This window comes from Molothrus aeneus, chromosome 10 (assembly GCF_037042795.1).
Source record: "Molothrus aeneus isolate 106 chromosome 10, BPBGC_Maene_1.0, whole genome shotgun sequence".
Taxonomy (NCBI): Eukaryota; Metazoa; Chordata; class Aves; order Passeriformes; family Icteridae; genus Molothrus; species Molothrus aeneus.
The window spans coordinates 13,427,687-13,448,140 of record NC_089655.1 but is presented as its reverse complement, the minus strand read 5'-3'; the positions used below and the strand labels follow the sequence as shown (position 1 = coordinate 13,448,140).

General features: G+C 41.9%; 1 protein-coding gene across 3 annotated transcripts in view; it reads right to left on the bottom strand.

Moving 5' to 3' along the window:
• ACAP2 (ArfGAP with coiled-coil, ankyrin repeat and PH domains 2) overlaps positions 1 to 16,318 on the bottom strand; it is a 63,093-nt gene extending 46,775 nt beyond the window's left edge. For all 3 annotated transcript variants that reach the window (XM_066556333.1, XM_066556334.1, XM_066556335.1), the window contains exon 1: positions 16,217 to 16,318. In XM_066556333.1, the coding sequence (XP_066412430.1) occupies positions 16,217 to 16,269 (53 nt within the window). In that variant the 5' untranslated portion in view covers positions 16,270 to 16,318. The remainder of the gene's footprint in view (positions 1 to 16,216) is intronic.
• Positions 16,319 to 20,454: the final 4,136 nt, after the last annotated feature.

Genomic DNA, 20,454 nt, shown 5'->3' with positions numbered 1-20,454 from the left:
TTTTTTTCCTTCTTCTAAGCTCATGTTTCTTTGGACACCTCCTTCCTTATTGCTACCTGAAAAAAACATGAGACTGAGGATGGATGACTCTTTGACTCTTTGTTCAGAGTCCATGAACATTGCTGCTTCATTCAGGCTGTTGCCTTGAGAGCCAAATGGACTCATTTCTGTCAAGGAAGCCCCTGGTGCCATCACAGGGTGCCCATTCTTTCAGTCATTCCAGCATAACTGCTCATGGAGCCACACTGTTTACCAGTAATAGCCTGCCTTGGGGAAAAAAAAAATAATAGGAAGTTTTCTGAAATGCTTTTTGGAAAATTGGATAAGACATTTCACATTTCAGTCCTACAGAAAAACCCAGCTCTTCCTGGAAAAACTTATATAGGCAGGGAAGAATGATTTGGAGCAGGGATTTCTTAAGCCAACTTTATACCACTGAGGAGAGACTACACACAACCACAGCTTTACTGTCTCTTGCTAATTCCATTCTAGTTCACATGAGTACAAGCCAAGAACACAAAAAAAAAAAAAAGAAAAAAGACTGAATCAGGTCCCAAGTTCAGGAAAAGCAGTTTTTTTACAAGAACAGTTCTGAAAAATGCTGCCAATTGCTTGCAGATCTCAAACACTGAGCATGACATTCCCAGCTTTTGCAGATTTCACTACACATAGTTGCATTCCAATTCTTGTACCTCAAGGCATTCCCACAGTTATGTCCTAGGCTTTATATCCAAGCAACCCCTGTACCTACATTTTAGCTTCTCCCTCTTCACTAGCTTCAGACCATGAATGATTTCAGGCAACATCAATTTCTCTTTTACTTTCTTTATTTTCTTTCATAACTAAATCATTTCCACTTAAGTCTCTAGTTAATCTTGTTTCAGAAAGCATTAAAGAGAATTTAAAAAACCCAAAACCCAAAGGAAGGAAAAGCATCTCAATATTTAGACTTCAATTTTGTATTCGTTTGTTTATAATCACAGTGCAACAAATTTTTATTTGTTTCTTTGGCATTAACATAAAAGCACGATTAAGAAGTTGTTTACAGAACTGCAGCAAGATCTGATAAGAGCATTATTTTTTGTGTCTTAAACTGAGTTCTAGCTCCACAGGACTTAATGAGCTAAAAGTCTAAGATTCAAAATGAACAGAGATAAAGGCAGTTAGAGCAGGCAGAATGAAGACAACACATCTGTTCAGTAATTAAACCTCTATTCCAAGAGGCAAAATTTAGACAGAATAAGCTCAAATGGAAGAAGTACCAGCAGAACATTAAAAACTGAAACAATGAAGGGCAGATCAAGCAAAAAGAAGTATAAAGCAAAGCAGACAGAGGTCTGAAATGCCACAGGCCCCCGAGGCACCAGGCTGGTTCTCTGGGCTATTTCCCACCACTGCCATATGATAGAGGGGTGGCATATCTGGGCCCTACAGCTGGATATGGATTGAACAGCTGTATGGTTCCAGCCAAACCTCACTTTAATTCTACGTTTCTTTGCATAGAAATGACTACTTTACTGTTTCCACCACATAAAATCTAGTAGAAGTTGTTATTATCATGCAAACATATTTACAGGTATTAGTCCAAAACTGGATTACAATCACAAAAACAATAATTTAAAACATTAGCCCTCACACTATCAGAATATAGATATATACATCCAATTATGTACCACCTAGTTACAAAAACTGTCTTCATGTTTCATCCTGGACTAGCAATACATGAAAAACAGCTGATCTGAGCCATGCTATGTTCATGCTGCCCTTGTTTTTCTTAATTTAATACTTTTTGAAGCCGCAGAATGCAAAGGTGCATTTCTCTCTAAAACATCTGTGTCAGGCATAAAGTTCACAGTAAACTGTCATAATTCTGGGTAAATGTCATGTCCACAGCCAAGCCCCACTGTCCAGCTATAAACACAGGAAGTGGTGGTGAAACAGCTGAGGATCAAGTGCCAGACCTGACATGTAACAAAACTGTTGCTCCTTAGTGAAGTGGGAGCTGGGAGCAAGATTTCAGTCACAGTGATCTCAGCCAGAAGGCTCCAGCAATAGGAATAAGGATCAAATCTGGTCCAGTGTATGAGTCAAACATCTGTGGCTTCCCAAGACGTTCAAATACTGCATGGCAATGCACAAAACCAGAACAGCTGCTTAAGGGTGGAGGACAACTTTGATAAATGAGCAGTCTCCCATACTCTTCATGCTCTGTAATGAGGACTCTCAGGAATGTGTTTCTTTCCTCTGCTGTGACTTCTCTCCTCCACCACCCCCCTAAACAAAGTTCAGTTTGCTAGATACAGCTTCCTGCACAGCTGCAGTGCACGAGGAATACAGGAGAGAATGGAAGAAAACTCAAGACCTAACTTTGCAGCCTTTTAAAATGAGGAGAATGTCACCAGTTACCCAGCCCAGTGTATGTGAAGGACAGCTGAACTCTGACATCCATCACTGCACTCCTTTTAGGTGATCAGTGAAAGACTTTCTTCCAGGTTAAGGTACTACAAAAATCCCAGGAATCAAAGAGAACTATGATGGATAAACTCTCCTCTAAAAAAAAAAAGGGTCACTACACATTGCTGACCAGAACACCACATACACCATGGCTATGGACAGGGGTCTGCAGGGCTTGTTTGCTCTCACAGAAGAGTGGTGATCACCAGTGCTTTTAAATTTAGCTCCTCTTCAAACAAAGTCTATTTGCCATTCAAGCCACACCCTGACTTTAGTCTTTTGCTCATTCATTCATCATATTCTATCTTGCATTTTCAGATTGTGTTCCTGAAAATGAGGAGGCAGGAATCAGTGGTCACTCTAAATCAGATGCTGAGAAACAACAAACTGGAGAGGTCAAAGGTGCTGTGGGCAACTGACTAATAATTATTAATTCTGGAAGTAATGCATCGCTATAAAAAATATTCAGAATTATAAAAGCCCAACAATAAAATATTTTCCAATAGCATGTGTTTATTTATTTTCTTTTAACTGAGAAAAGTTTTGATTCATTTATTGAATATACTTTCAGAAGAACAGGAACATGTCACAAAATCAATTGCTATTCATTCTGGGGCTTTTGAATACATTAATATCTTTGGACTCATGAAATGGAAATAATGGATTTTTACCACTGCAGTTTCAGTGGAACTACTGCTAAAGTCTTGTCCTCAAATCTTAGAAAGACACAGCTCTCTTACTTGCACATATTCTGTGCAGAACAGCTCCTTAATGCACAACTTACACTTCACTAGAGATGACATCCTTTCAGCCACCATCCACTACACCTTCAAGACAGATTGAAAAATAAAAGGTACTACTGAGTGTGAAAACCTGGAAATGAGATGCATAATTGCAAGATAAGAATATGAACCCGATGATTTACATGAATGTCTCCTCCTCTATATCAGGTGTCAGGTAGCAAAAAGAACAGTAGACATTAATCAGAGGAACTACTGTGACCTGTAGTGTGATGCAAAGGCAAATTAAAATGCAGGTGTACCACAGAAGATATTACACTTGCTCAGCTGCTTGGTCTGGTTTGTCTCTTCCTCTGCCACCCGTTCCTCTCACAGCAGTTGCACCTTGGGATCACCCTTCAGATGCAAAGCAACTGCTCACAGGTGAGTTCAGAAACAGCCACAGACAGCTGAGGGCAGCCTCAGGCCAGGGGAGCACACCCAGCACTGTGACTAATGGCACTGGACACTGCCACTCTTCACTGCTCACCAAGGGCCATTGGCTGTCACCAGGCTGCAAAGGTCCCTGTCCACCAGCACAGCTGCACAGGGCTGGTACTTTTCAGAGCAAGTCTTCACATTTGTCTGGGTTAAACTTAAGGAGCTTTCTACCTGTGCTTTCCCCTACCTTGCTGAGGTCCTGCTGGGTGGCAGACCTACCCTCCAGCTTCTCAGGGTTCCCTCCAATCACTGTCTACTTCATTTCATTTCCTTCATATATTACAAGGGTGTCCAGAGGCACGTTAACCAGCTTGCCAAGAAGGAATACAGTTGGTACATGTGTTATGGCCTCAGACAACCAGAGACTTAAAAAGAAACATGACATTACTGAGGAACAAAGAAGGCATACATGGAACAATAAGGCCTAATAACTTTGGATAACAGCATGGACAGATATAAGTAGAGTTTTACCAATTATGAGATGTGTCATAACCATAAATATGATCTGAAGAAAGAACACTGTTGCAGCCTGTCATAGAGCCCATTGAAGTCCTGGTTTGGCACTGCAGAGTTTTTTCCCCACTGGCACAGAGCCCCTCCATACTGAGGAACAGATGATGAACTCTCCTGACACACTAAGATAAAATTCCTCATTCATGCTAGTAATCCCTTCATTATTAATTCTTCAGTCATTGCCACACAACATTTTATCAATAGCTTGAAAAAACTTCTATGTGCCCTATATGAATAGTAGGGCTTTTAATCAGAAAGTTGAACCCCCACCCTGAAATCCTAGAAATTTTCTATGAGCCTGGGGAGATTGAAATATGGAAATACATTTCCTGAACAGAAGATTATGATGTTGATGAGTAAGCCAAGTTTTCAGGTACATAGCAAACACTGTCTGCATTTCAAATTTCCCCAGAGACACGGGAATCAAGTCCTCAATATTAAAAGGACCATTCCTCTACTCCTCTCAAGTAAGACTTAGAAAATAATCAAATTAAGTAAAGCAAGGGTATTTATTGAATTAATAAAATTGTTAAAGCAAAGGTCTGCTTGTAGGTATCACTACACCTACAAGGTTTAGTTCCTCCTCAATAATTCATATGGTCTAATATAACAAGTAGGACAAATCCTTTAAAGATGTACACTTCACTTAATTTGTTCCTTACTGCTAGACTACACACAGCTCAAAGATAATGAACATTATAAACAAATCAGTCTTCAAAAAGGAACAAGTTCTATTGACCTTAACATACACGTCTGGAAGCCAAACACATTACCACTAAACTTGCACTAGCATTTAACAGTCTACATGACCCAGTCTATCACACAGACTGTAAGGACTTCTCTGCTACCTGCTGGACCTACCTAAATTTTTAAACTTTTCCTCTCAATACTCTTTTGGAGTAAATTGTCAGAAATGCCTAACAGTGCTATTTTCCCAATGATTTCCCCTAATATTTTTCTCCTAAGCTTTTTCTATCCCAGGAGAGCCTGACAGTAAGCCTAAGCAGGAAACCAGCAACCTTTTTCCTCCACAAAGAGTCTGAGAAGCAGGATTTTCTTCATCTTTCAACTTTAGTGTTTTGTTCATCAGAAGACAGCTGTTAACAAGATGGGGGCACAATGGTGACCATGAAAGGTTCATGGAAAAGAAGTTGATTACACTACAAGTTGGGAAGAGTGCAACATATCACGATACATATCCTGAACAACTCTTGACTAGTGATTTCAACATCCAAGACTGGGCCAAAAGCTTTTTAGGAGGATCTACTATCAGATAAAGAAGTAGGACTACAGTATCAAGATCTTGCAACAAAAAAAGGGCGGCAGAAAGGAGCTCAAGGAACTGATGGTGGACAGAAGCCTTGCTGCTGAAAAGTTGCCAACATCACAGAGCTGCTTTAATCTTTTAAATCTCAGCAACTACCCAGGATCTTGAACACAAAAGCGGCAGATGGAATGAAGGATTTCAACATTTGAAAACTCAAGTATGTAGTAAGGTCAGGAAGTGGAAGCATAAATATAACCATCAAGCAACCAACTGCAAAAGATACAAGATAGGACATCTAACAAACACACCCTGTTAGCCTCAAGATCTGGAGTTACCAGTCAGATGCTAAGGAGTCCTGGCAACTTTGCTTATAAAAGCTGTAAGTAATAACAGTCTGAAGAGCAGTGAAGATACTAATTTGGAAAGATTTGGAAAGACACCCCTTATGTAGAATGAGTAAATATCAGTCCATAGCCCCAGCACAGCATTGTCAGGATCAATATGCTCAGAACTGATACAGCAGCACCCAACCACCAACACAGGAAACCCCGAGCAAACTACAGGCAACTAAAGGTCTGAGTGCTGTGCAATTAAACAAAAAGACACCATATGATCTTAACATGAATCTTGGGTTTGCTTCCGTTTCAGAAAAAATCAGGTAACATCTGTCCCTTTCTTTTTGTAACTCCCTTAGCTGCTAATTTAAACCTTACACCATGGTTAGAGGAGCACTGCTGTGTACAAAGCAGCATAAGCTGGCAAAGTCTTTGTAACCAGAGCTCACCACGATTCAGAAGAGCTGAGGACCATTAGCCATCTACAATTCCACTTTTATCAGGTCGATCTACTTTACTGAAACCTGAGGGAAGTTTCAGATTTGCTATGAAGACTAAGTCCTCAGCAAGTATTTACCCTTTTTGTCCATTTCAGAAGTTGAATATTTCAGTACAAATGCTCTGTTTGGCAGTCAGAGAGAAGGCTGCAGCTTTGTTGTAATACACAAATTCTGAACCTGATTTTTTTATTTAGATATTAGGTGAATATACATATATGGATCTCCCACTCAGTAACCTAAAGTGCATTTTACATGTAAATTAAGAGTTTTATTTTGTAGTTTTATTGTTCCTCCCTACTGCAAAAAGCAGTTTGTTTGCCCTTTATGTCTCCACACTGAAGCATTCAGTCAAATTAATCCAATCTCAGACCAAAAGAGTGGATAAGCATTAAAGCAGGACAGTAGAGAAATATGGTATATTCGTGTTTTCCTCAAATTTACTGCTCTCAAATTTGGAAAGGTCAGTTGCCTTTCCTCCTCGTTCCTTTCAAATGATGATAAACTATTAAAAAAAAAAAGGCATTTGGAACTTTATAATATAAAAACTACAAAATGCATGCAGTACACCCACAGCCCTGGAACTTCTCTGGGTACATTTAGTATCTTTTCTCCCACTACTTTTAGTCATCAAGAGATTTTAAAGACCCTGGGATTTCATTCATCTATCAAAGCTAACTGCAGGTAAGCTGTTTTTCAACCAAACAGAAGCTTACCTATCCTTTAATTATTACATGTTAAAGGTTTTTCATTTCAAATCAACTCCAAATATTTTCAAACAAAATCTTTCAAGATTGATATTTACAATTCAGTGGATATTTTGTAACAGTAGGCACGTTCAATGCTTCCCCTTGTCATTTTTCATCATTCTCTTGGGATAAATCAAGTAAGAAAGAATAAATAGGCAGATAACATTCTTCAAAATCAGACACTAGACAAAAGAAATGAAGTTAAAGGAGTACTTTTAAAAATCATTCTCCACAAACTGGAGATTCTTCTGAAGAATAATCCTGTAGATTCTTTTGAGGAATAATCCCACAGAGTAGGTGTGTAGATGTGTGTAGTCTTTTTAAACAGTGTCCAACTTAGCAACACACAAATTCAGCCAGAAGCTGCATCCTCAATGAAACATCAGATTCCTCAGTGGTCTTGAACAGTTTATCCTTTATCCTTAACAGCAGCCCTGTCTGGCAGAGCCAATGCAATTGTTCTATTATTGCTGTGTGCCTTATCTGATCAAACACTGGTATCTATGCACAGATACACAAATTAAGTCAGCTAAAGCACCTTTGGGAATGACAGAGCAGAAACATGTGATGTCCAGGGCACAGGTCACCTTATCCTGACACATATGGCTAAAACAAATCAAGAGCTGCTTGGGATCAAATCTTAATGAAGATCAATAGTTGTAAGGAGCCTAAGCCTAAGATCTGGCTTAAGAGGAGGGATAGTACACAGCAGATGAGATGCATTCTCCTTTTCCTGTTTAAGGAAGGGGCCTAGGTCATTATTTACTAAACACTTTCTATAGATAGGAACTCCAACTTAGATGGTACATGAAGCCTAGGGAAGATATAAGCTACATTTCCAGTTGGCCTGTGAGTCTTTACAGTGCCTTTTGCTAGTGCCAGTTAAGAACACAAGGCCCAACACTGCTGCACCTACACAACATTTCTTCTTCATCCACGAGTTCTTATTTGGGTTATCTTAACCCAAAAGTATAATAACAACAGCATGTTTTATAAAACCAATAGCATTTTTGTAACACCACATGTTCTTTACATTGAAATTTATCACAAGAATCCAGTCAAATGCTGAATCTGATTACTTACACAAAGTACTCAAAACAAAACCCCCCAAACCCCACACAAACTACATCTTTTTATGCCAAAAATGACCAACATTCAGAGCCTCATTTGTGCCCACGGAGCAGTGGCTTGGGCAGCAAGGGAGTCACTGGAGACCTGGAATCTAGGAAGGCATCAGAGGATGGGACAGGACTTCCAGCACAGACTGACACCAGCCACCATCTCTGTGCCAAGGACAGGGATCCCTGTCTGACCACAGGACAGGGACACAAGAGGCTCAGTGCCTCCCTGGGTAGAGTCCACAGGAGCAGAAACCCAAACCCCACCTCCCAGGTCATATTCCACATCTCTTTTTTGACAGACAGAAGGGATAACATTCCTGGTCAGAACTCTGAATACAACACACTTATCCTTTGTTCCAAAGGATTGAATTCAAATTTCCATCTACAATGTCATTCTGAATATCAGAACACTAAAATCTGTTAAGTGATCTCTGGCATTACATAAGTTATACATATTTTTAATAATAACTACAAGATCACTAAAAACTGAAGACTAGAATATTTCAAATGCACAGAAATGTGTTTTTGATATGCATGTGTTCTTACTTAACATCTGGCACACAGAAAGATAGATATCTGCAATTGTCTTGCATAGAATATGGTTTTTTAAATTTTAGCAGACTGAAGACATTTCACTACATGTCACTACTTAAATTCTTTTGCATTATATCCTACTTGGAAACTTCAAAATCACACCATGCAAATTCCCACTAGCTCTGCTTTATGTTTATCAAGACAAAACCATAGGCAGAGGTCTTCCTTTAACAACTGTTGCTGAAGATAGATCACAAACTCATGAAATGAAAAGGTAGTTTGTGAACATGCACCTACTGTTAGATTCTTGTCCAAAAGCACAATATAACTATTTCAATGTCCATTAATATTGAAATGTAAACTACAAAAATTATCCAAGGGTATTGTCCCGGAATACGGCAGTCTTAAAATATCAAATAGATAACTTAAAACATCAAAAAGGAATCCTGATTTCCAGAAAGACTCATGCCACTAGCATGCCACTTAAACAATAAGTTTACCAGCCATCTTCTTCTCTGTTCAAAATCTCCTCTCATTCATAAAGGGAACTTGAAGGAACTATTTTGCAACAAATTATTTTCTTAGTCTATCACTGTGTCTTGTCAATTTGAAAATGTATACATGAGATCACTCCATAAATTAGATTTCTCCTCACACAGTAAGTGCATCACAACAACAACTGATTTACTCTAGATCTGAGGCCTGGCTGCTTCTAATATTCATAAACATTAACCATACAATCCTTATTCTGCCACATACACAAGGAATCCTCTTGAAAAGATTATCAGGAAGGCAAAACAATGTTTGAGTCTACTGGACTGCTTAAACTGTCCAGTTTATGATCATAATGATAATATCTACTATTTCTCATGTTCATAATCTAATCTTTTAGTCATGTGAAAGAGTGACAACAAAATCAGGATTTACACTGCCTCACACAAAAGTATGGAAAACTCCCGCATGTACTAAAAGAACATTACAGTTATTTATCCACACACTAATGTGCATGTCCTCCCCATGGTCCTCCATTGCAGACAGCAACTTCAGCCCTTATTTTTGGTACAGATCTGCCACTAACAAAAGGCAAAGCACCTAAATCACTACCTAAACTCACAGGAATATCTAAATCTAAAACCAGCAGTATCTGCTCTCAGAGATCACACATGCATTTACACAGTTTAAAACTTCTACATGTGTTCTTAAAATGAATTCTGCATGTACAAGTGAGAGGCAAAAAAAACCCCAGCCAAACCCTGAATTACTAAGAATTTATTCTTCTATTTCCTGCCTATGTAAACATAACACTTCTGCATTTGCAACACCTTGAGATACTAAACTGATTCAGGCAGTAAGGCCTGCATCAAGATTAAGGCAAAGGGTTCTTGCCTGTAAACAGTAATTTCTGTAGCCAATGGAAATTAGACGTTTTTCTTTCCTATTTTTGCCAAAATCAGGTTATAAGAACAGAGTTTGCTTTGGGAAATTTTTAGAATTATTTACTGTAGCAAAAAGTTAGCAATAATTGAAGCCATATTGTTCACTGCACGAAGTAAGAATGGGGAAAATGCTGACTAAATAATGTGGTTCTGAGTGCAAGGTTGTCAAGAAGCTAAGCCTGAAAAGAGATCACAGGACACTGCAAACATTGCTGAAATCAGCACATTTGCTATTCAGAGGCCAACAGTTTCACAGTTTTGTACTGTGAAAAAACAGAGCCACCAAAAAGTCCATCTAGCCCAAGACACAGGTTTCTATCTGATAGTTGCCACCTTCCCAATGAATATTCTATTTACCGATCTTCTTTTCCAGAGATTTTAACATTACTATTCCTCCCCTCCCAAAAAATACAAAACTGCCATCTCCATAACTTTGGTTCTTAATGTAATTACATGAGATGTGCTTAGCCAACATAAAGGAGACACTCCAGGCTAAAGAACAAACCTCTTCAAATCTATATTTAAAACCTGAAAGGCCATAAGGACTTGTATAATTACAGTTCCATTGCACACACACATAAATAAGCTGTCCTCTAATTCTGCAAGTACTCATTAAAGATCAGTTGTACAGGCTTAATTAACATCAGCTCTCCAGCAACCATCCTGCTGCTGTGCTAGAGCAATGTTATGATAATGTGCAGATTTTGTCACTACTTTCACTATAAGCTCCCTTCTCACTGTGGGTTTTTTAAACATTACCAGATAAAAATGTAAAAAGACCAAAACTGAGGAAGTTAACATTTTAAGTTCCTATTAGCAATTTGAGATGTAGTTAAGATTTTTAGTTTGCTCTTGTTAATATAAATCATAATCAAGCAATAAAGAAAAAGAATCACCATTAATAACCCTATCCTTTGTTATTCATAATTGTGCCAGCCAACTTTTTGTTATTTTAAAAATGCAGGTGCACTAACCAAATGAAGACATCCTGGTTTCAGGACATTTCTCTAATCTCCATTAGGAAGGATTGTTAACAACTTACTACTAAGTTTTTTCAGATATTTTCAGATATTGCAGTGTGAGAGATTTTTTGGAGATGTATTTGTGAGTGATCTTCAATGAACCTTCTTTATTCCTGAACAATTTCCCTCAAAAAAAAAAATGCTCTGACATTGCACACTGTGCTCAAATGCATCTCCCTTTCTTTAGGCCAATCATTTCCTTAATGTACATTTGAAAGGCATAGTTACAAATTTAAAAATAAATCCATTGACTAGAGCCTGAGTAGAACAGGACAGTCACTGCAATCCCCACAGAAGTGCAGAACTAGAAACCTAGAATCAGTTTAACTAAGTTTAACTCCACCAGAGTCCCAGAAGCACGGACAGGGATGTTGTACACGTGTAACTTATCGACACCCCTCCTAGACTGTCCTCCACGTCACTTCAGCTACAAGAAGTGAACTTCTGCAGTCTCATACAGGAAATTATAAACGTTAACAACCACGTAAGTATGAGATATGCTAAATGCAAACTCAAAAGGAAATGCTTGGCAGCTTTTTCTTTTGACTTATTGTATCTTTTTTCCTATTCTTCTGCAATAGTTTCCATCCTCCCTTGCCAAGCACGTTACAAACTTGCTTTTCAGTCCCAAATACCAAGGGCAGAAAGCCCAGACCAAACATTTCTTTGGAAATTTGTTCTAAACCAGCTAGGTAAGTCTGAGCAAACCAGATTTTGTACACAGAGTTCTTGGTCTCATTGCTTTTCACACTTGCCATGTGGCTGAGTTCACCCCCAGGAGCAGCCCCAGTGATTGCAGTGGAGCCACATCCACGCTGAGCTATAAACCCAGGCTGAACACCAGGGGTTTGTTGCTCCTCACAGCAGGTTAGGAAGCAGCTGCCCTCCAACACCCTTCCCCACTGGAACTGAAGGGATTACTCTCCTGATGTTCCTATCTTTACATTTTCTCCAGAAAGTAATGAGCAGACCTAAGCATATGGGTTAGGCACTTTTGATAATTTCGCTGACTGCTGAACACAACCTCCAAATAGGTTAAATAAGTTACTTTCTTATATTACTCATAGTTTAAGTGACAAAATGTTTACTACTATTTGGGAAACAGATGCTTAATGACAAACCATTGGTTACACAGTGCAAAAGAAGTGAGAAAAAATACATCATAAATCTGGAAAGCCAGAAAATGGGACAAGTGACCTCTTCAACCTGCATGCCCTGGATAAGCATGAGGTGCAGCTCAGCTGGCCCCACACAGACAGAGCAGGGCCAAAGCCACAGGAGAAGAAAGCCAGCACATAGCAGGGAACTGCAGTGCCAAGCCAGCCTCACACACAGGCCTGCCCCCAGAGCAGGGCTTTAGCTCAGGCAAAATGGAAGACTCCTCAGATGAGTCCCTTTAAAGGGAATACACTATAACCACAGTTATACCCAGAAACTACCCAAAAATACTTTTACTAAGAATGGTAATTGACAACAGTTTCATTTATATTTTGATCTACCTCATTCACCCATCATCTGTTCTGCAGCTGGGGTCTCAGGAAATGAATAGAAATTTAAATGCAAAAAATTTTAAACTTTGGCAACAGTGACAGATAAGGACAAAGAAATGATCTCAAAACCACAGCTTTAATAAAAAGCCTGGATCAGCCTGAATGTTTTTGAAGAGAGTTCTACAATTGCATAGATTATGAGCAATTGAATTTTGCTTTTTCTATTACTTGCTGTTTATCAAAATTGTTAACTGCTACTTAGAGCAGCTGTATTTCCACATCATTTAAAATTGCTTTTCCTTTCTAATAATTTAGTTCCAATGATTCATGTGGTTGCTACAGTGATACCTCATTGAGAAAAAACATTTTATAGGTAGAAGAAGAAAAAATGAAAATGAAACAGCAATGTAGAAGCCTGTTCCATTAAACTCTGAAACTTAAACTCTCATTGTTTAAAGGAGAAAGAATTATTTCACAATGCTATTTGCATATTTAAAAACTACTGCAGGAATGCATGATTATGTACACAGAACTTGCCAGCACAGCTCAGTTCTTATTGTTCAAGGGCTGCTCCAAAACCCCTCCTCAGCCAACTTCTTCATTTGATGGGAAGTCATTGACACGAACTGCAAACGCATTTCCTCAGCAGATCTTTGGTGTGTCCATGTTTTGGGAGAGGGGATCATGACAGAAAAGCATGTGATTTCAGCAAGACTATTTTCAAAGCAAGTTTAGAAAAAAAACATGACTACACATTTGCATAAGTGTGCCTGAACTCATAGCCTTTCCCACTACCTCAAAAATCAGTTTCTAAACATCAAGTCTCCAACTACAAACTGATTTGGCATATTCTAAGTTTACAAATCTAGTGATACAATAAGCCATTATTGCTTCAGGTTTTGTAATTCAGAGATTTCTTTATCATCTACTGTAGAGTGAAAAAAAAAAACCTGGTATGCCTTGCTATGAAATAACTCATACTTCTGATGTGAACCTTTATAGTCATTATTATCTCATCACATATCAGCACCTCAACAGCTACAAACCACCATCCCTCCACAAGTACTTCAAGCAAGGAAACAGACCTCAGGTGTTGTGATTTGGGGCCAAATTAAATCTCAAAGCCAAGAAATATCAATATGAACTTCACAAGAAATAGATAAGCAAGGAAAGCCATGTGGCTGAAGCTGACTGTAGTAGCATGTTTTGAAAGATTTAAATAGTTCCCCATGAAAACAGGGATTCAGTGACTCAGGAACTCTGATTCACCCGTGTCCTCCCAGTTATCACCACAACCATAAGAAAGTAACCTGTGACATTTTTATTCATTACATACCTCCCAACAGTTTTATTTAACAGCTCTGACAGGTATACTGACAGGAAGGACAGAGGCTACACCCTCCTGCTCAGCAAGGTCAGGAGAAAGCTGCAGCTCAGCTTTGCTACAAGAACGCAGAGCAAGAAGCTGCTTTATGTCCACACCACCCCCTGCAAGAACACAGGACTCTGTCACAACCTTGCTCTACATTAGTGTCTCTATCATCCCTCAATAAAACCACTGCAGTAACCTTCAATCAGAAGGTGTCTACTCTTTGGGTTGGGTAATTTATATGAACATTAAGAATAACCAAAATTTTAACAGCAAACATTGATGACTAATAATGAAAGATATGGAACTTTTTCAGAAATACTACAGGAATTCTGCCTAGCAATTTTAACCATTTCCTATCAGTTAAAGGTTGGAAGGATGTTTTGATGGCATCAAGTGATTACAGCATAAGGTTTTCTACAATTTATTCAAAGGTAGTAGTATCAGACTGGGAGAAAGACCATGAGGTACTAGAACACCCTAACAAGGGGTTTTCTCCAGTTTCTTTTCCTCGAAGGAAAGGACTCAAGAGGGGCAAAAGGAGAATGCTACAAAGTAAATTCAAATGAACTAGTAGCCTTACCTTGAAGAAACAGCAGCACACTTCTGCTCACAAATTTAAGTCACAACTTCTTGTTTGCTTGAGTGTATTTAGCACTTCAGCAGGTATGAGTAAGTAAATAATAATAGTACTGGTATATTTCTGTTGTTAAATTATGCCAATCTACAACTGCATTGCCACCAAATGGGATGAACCAACACTAAATACACTTCTCTCAGAATGTATATACACTAGCAAGCATGTCCAGCTCAGGACACAGTTCTGTGAAACAGCTAAGCCAATGTAAAAGTTGCCTGCTGCCCTAAGGGAGGTCTCACTCTCTACTGCCTTCCTCTAGCCTTGCTTCTGGCAGTGAAGTTTCCTCTCTCTACTCCCCATAAGCCTTAGTAGGTTTCACACCCACTGAGACGCTGACACAACTCACTAACCTGGCAGAGAACCATCCAGTCTCCTCTGCCAGGGCACCCAGCTCACTGAAGGATCCAACAACACACGTCACAGCCACCAAAAAACCCGTGGGAGAAGCAGCCAGCGACAAACTGGCAGCAGAGGCAGGAGCAAAGCAGGGAAGAACAGGAACTCCAACTTCTGCCAAGGGTAAGCCATTCAACCAACCTTCCTTCTCCAACTTCCTCTACATCCCAGATACCACAGGATTGCTAAAGCTGATACAAAGAGGAGGCGTGAACATACGGCCAGAGAGCAGAGGAAGAGCAGCACTATTTCCCTCAACATCCAGAGCTCACCACAGAGCCACAGGCACTTGAGATATGAGCTTGGCATGGGACAGGACAGGCACAGCAGTGACACATCACGTCATGGAGCTGTTTGTGTGTCCACCATCTAGCAGGGTAATACCAGGCACAGAAACTGGGTGAATGTAAGCACACACCAGCCACACATCCCAAAGAGAGGCACAATTATGTTGATTAGATACAACGGTGTAAAATACATATATAGAATGGGTAAAAACATAAGGAAAGACTGAGGGAAATGTTGCCTGACATAAGCAGAAATAACCCTATAGCAATGATAGACAACTGGTCACTCGACTGGGGAAAAACAAAGGAGTGCGTGCCTTGCTCTGACAACAGGAAGTAAGACGATACTGAGCTTGTTTGCTGCTGGCACCCCAACAGTGGCCACACCGAACGCAGGCAGGAGACGCTGGGAACTGAAGTGTGAGCACAACTCCGAAGAACCGAGGACAGATCACCAAAGAGTTCACCCTCCTGAGCCCGAGTCTCAGCTGACATTGCTGGGCTGACCAGCATTCCCTGCACCGCCACCATTCACCCCCATCTCCTCCAAGGCGTGACCCCAGCAGTGCTCACTGCTCACTGCTCACGGCGGTGCCTCCGCAGGAGCCCAGCCCTGCACGCTGCCCACCCAGCCCCGCACACCCAGCTCCGCACACCCTGCCCCTCTTCCTTGCACTTCCCACACCGCCCTCCCCTTCCTCCTCAGAGCCCCCACACCACGGTAGCACCCACACAGTCCCTGCCTGCCCCTCCACCCAAGGCCGGCTGCCCGCAGCTCGTCACACCTGTCACCGCCAGCGCCCGCACAGCCCGGCCCGCCCCGCACACACCCGGCCCCGCTTCCTGTCCCCCGGCACGACCCCGGCCCGGCCCTTCTCGGCGGCACCTGAAGCGCGGCGAGTCCTTCAGGCACTCCTCGAAGTCCACGGTCACCTTCATGGTGGCGGGGCGCGCCGCTGCCTCCGCTGCTGCGGCTGCTGGCGGTGGTGGCGCGGCGAACCCGGGGCGAGGCGAGACCGGGCCAGGGCCGGCGGGCGGGGCGGGACGGGGCGGGGCGGGGCGGGGGCGGTGCTGGGGGCGGGGGCGGTGGCCGGAGCGCCCTGTGCCCGCCCCGCCCGGGCGCGACTGACGGCCCGGGCAGCCAGCAGCGACCGCCCGCGAGAGCGGGGGCCGCGCCGACCAATCACAACGCGAGAGGGGAGGGCTCAGTAGGCAGAACGCCCAATGAGCGCGGCCGCTCAGACGGCGCAGCCAACCGCCGGCACCGCAGCGATTGCTCCCGCCCCAGCGAGCTCAGAGTGACAGCCGGGACCACCAATGGGCAGGCGGCCGCTCCAATCGGCAGCTCCGTCTCCGCGGCTGCCCGGAGCGCTGCGGCCACAGCCCGGCCCGGCGTTCGTCGCCGTGACGCTGCGTGGGGCGGGGCGGGCCGGGTGGCGCCGGGCCCCGCTCAGCCCAGTACCTGCTTGGTGTTTTTAAATCTCAGCTCTTCATTAAACCGGGGGATGGCTCCATCGCGGCCGAGACACGCGCGGGAATGCCCGGGCGGGCCCCAGAGCAGTTGTACCGGGTGGAGAGCGGCCGCTTCCTTCAGGCGGCTCCGCCCTCAGTCCCGGCCCCCCGGCCCCAGCGAGCCAGCGCCGTGCAGGGGCGGCGGGATGGGCACGGGTCCTGCTGAGGGTGCCACCAGCGGGGAGAGAGAGCCAGCCCCGGTGCTCTCCGGTGTGATTCACTTCTAGATAGAGGAAATAGCTCGTCGGGGAGACTCAAAGGAGTCTTTGAAGGAGAAACGCAAACCGCAGGTTTTCCTGTCAAGGACTATCAAGTGTGCATGCTTGGGTTTCTTACCAAACCTTTGTCCGAGAATACTTTTTGAACTAGAGCAGATCATATTTTGAAGTAGAGTGAACAGGACCATGTTGCATTCTCCAGTTTGCAGTGAAGGACAGCAAAACATTGTAGATTTCTATTCATTTAAGAGAATACAGAAAAAGATCTTTAACTAGTTAGGTGTTAATGTTCCCAGATGTAAAACTGACAGACAGGAGCACCACGCAGCCCCACTCCTCCTCAAAAGAAGCGACAGAGAAGTAGAAGTTGCTATCCAAGTTAAACTTGTCAAAGATGAAGCAGTCACAGGTCACAGGCTCCATCCCGCGGTCACAGGGACGATGCTGAGAAGCTGACAGAAGTAGAGGATGTTCACTCTTGCCTCCCCCTGGAGCTTGAGGAGCTCCATACCTGCTTCCAGCGAGACCACCTACCCCCTGCAGCTTTCACACCCCAGCATCTGCACTAAGTTTCACCCCTTGTTTTATCTCTTTTGTTTTTTCATATTCTTCCCATTCTCTCTCCCCACTTCCTTTCAGTGCTGCGATGATAAACATGGAAGGAGGGAAACAGAAGTTCTTTCCAAGAAGCTGAATGCCTGCTGTACCCTTACTGTCCCGCCCTCACTTAAGGTGTCCTTTCACAGAAGCAGAGGGACACTTGTTGGTTCAGTCAGTTGTGATTTAGAATGTCAGGGTTTTTTTTTCCTAAGACTGTGAAATGTCAGAACAAACTACAAGTTACACAGATTTAACAACTATATTTTTGTAAGCTGTCCCTCACCAAAACTAGCCAAACTACCTCTATTTTGATTAGGCATTCGAGTCACACCCACTCAGGAAAAGCAGCATGTTAATATTTGTATCACTGAGGCTGCATTTATGTTGTTAAATTTACTTTTCAACTGAAGTATGTAACTGAAAAGAGCCCAGGTCTGTTTTGAGGAAGAGTTTTACCTCCTAAGAAGTAGCTGCTCTTAGTCATTTTCCATTACTCCGTGCTAGTGAGTGATGACTTAGTGTTGACCATGAAGAGATACATCAGTTGTGCTTAAATATTAAAACACACAAAGAAAAACACCTTGAAAAATGCAACCTTTTCTGTGGTACTATCTCAAGTTCATTACTTAGGTTACCAGATCTACCCTCAGGTCTAGGCAAGCCAGAAAATCTGTGTGAACAAACCAATTTACATCAAAGTTACAATGAATGAGTCATGAGGAAATTGCAATATTGGTTTAAGAATTTATCTATGAACACACCTGCAAATTTTAACTGCCAGTTTCTTCTGAAGAGCTCCAAGAAGCCAAACATTAGATTAGTATTAGTGTCATAAGGCAGTAATGAAAACAATGGTTTTATTTATGTTGTGACACTTAACACTGGTTTCAAACAAAATAATTACATTAGTGAGGTGGCATCATAATACCACAAAAAAGCATGTTACAGAAACAAAGAGTTCTGGTAAGATGTACAAGTTTCACATGAGACAGTGAGCTGTGGAAAAAGTATCTGCAGTTTCCATGAATTGTACAAGTTGGTGGGAAAGAAACTATGGACAGAAAACATAAAATCTATGCACATGAGTTAAGGCTCTTATTTGTAAGTGATCTTCCTAATGGAAGCATATTGAAAATGCTTTCTCTAAACAGGATACAGCTTGAGGACTTAAACCTGTGCAAGAAGATTCACAATTATGGTGCTGTGGAGCTCACTGTCCACATAAGTAGGCGCTGTGTTTGTTTCCTCTTTACACCACTCTGAATTGTACACATGAGCATTTACCATGTGCACCTAAAGATTAAGATGTGCAAGCAAGCTAAGTCCTCATCAAATGCAAAAAGAGAAAACACATTTCTTCTCTTGTCCCCATTCAGCAGGGAACTCTAGCTGGTATTTCTCACGCAGAGGGAAATCAGACATCCCTTTGTAAAAAAAACTATATGGAGTTTCTGGAGCTACTGCAAAGTAAAAGTTGCCTGATTTAGCTTTTAAAATGCATCAAGGTAAGCACAGAAAACCAAGTAAACCAGCCTTTCAGTTAGAAGCAGTGTCAAGGGCATTGGGTTGCATTGGGTTGCTTCCTCTTCTGTTGAGGAAGACAAAGAAGCACCATGAACAGAATTTTTGCGAGCACTGAGGAAAATGCAGAGAACAAAGCCTTTAAAAAACCCCAAACTAAATCAAGTTTCAAAATAGCATCAGACTTGGAATTTAGGTGCTTAGTGGCACAGAAAAAGGGAGATCACCCAAGCAGCTCAAAATCACCTGAGTGATAAAGGGGCCTACTGTACATTATGTGGTTCATTTAAAACCATCTTCATGCATTTGTGTACCTCCCTCAAAGCTTCATACTAATTTCATTTAGGATTTTGGAAGCCATTACAGGAAAGGTCTTTATTGGAAGTAAGCAAAGTTTGTTTGTTAAACAAAATGCTTTCTAGACCTTGTAAGGTACAAAGAAGCCCTGCTGAGCACCAAATGGCCTTGGACACAAGAAAGTGGGGGCTTAAGGAGGGCAGGACATTAGCTTGGGTAAGAGCTACCTTAATTGCAGGTGTGAAGTACCCCTGGTACTTAGCACAAAGTACAAGTGATCTGTTCCACAGTTCACAGAGCACACTGCTCTCACCTGCACACACTGCTAACCGTGTCCATGCTCAGTCTGACAGCCACACGGCTTTGCTGAGCACGGCCACGCTCTCAGCAGGAGTTCAGTGCCCAGCTGGGGCAGGCCAGGCCAGCAGCTGCTCAGCCTGAAATAGAGCTCAGTGCACGCAGGCCAACACTCTTAACACTGCAAGCTGGTTTATAAAAGGTACAAACCTAAAGTTTTGAAATCCTATTCTTAGGAGCCAAATTGAAAGCTACAGTAAGTGACTTGACGAGTCAGAAGTATCTAAATGCTTACCCTTTGCCCCTGTTTACTCTATGCAAGTGACCACATTTGATACAAGAAGAAATAGCACTCTGCATGTTGAAAAACTAGCATTACCACACTGGCCAGAATCACCAGTTCAACTCCTTCTTGTGAAAAGACCCTATTAATCTCAATTCAAGAAGTTAAAAGATTAACTAACCCAAAACTGACTACCCTGTTACCTACTAAGGAGAGGAGATTGTTGGGAAAGGCACACTACAAAACACAGTTAGCACAACTCACAGGTATCTTTGGCAGCTGAATCCAGTCTAATGAATCATGTCTGTAAAAATCTTTCAAAGGAGAGCATCCTATTGCCTTATTCACTCTCAATTTCTCTGGGACTCCAGGAAAGCTCACACTTGAGAATGCATG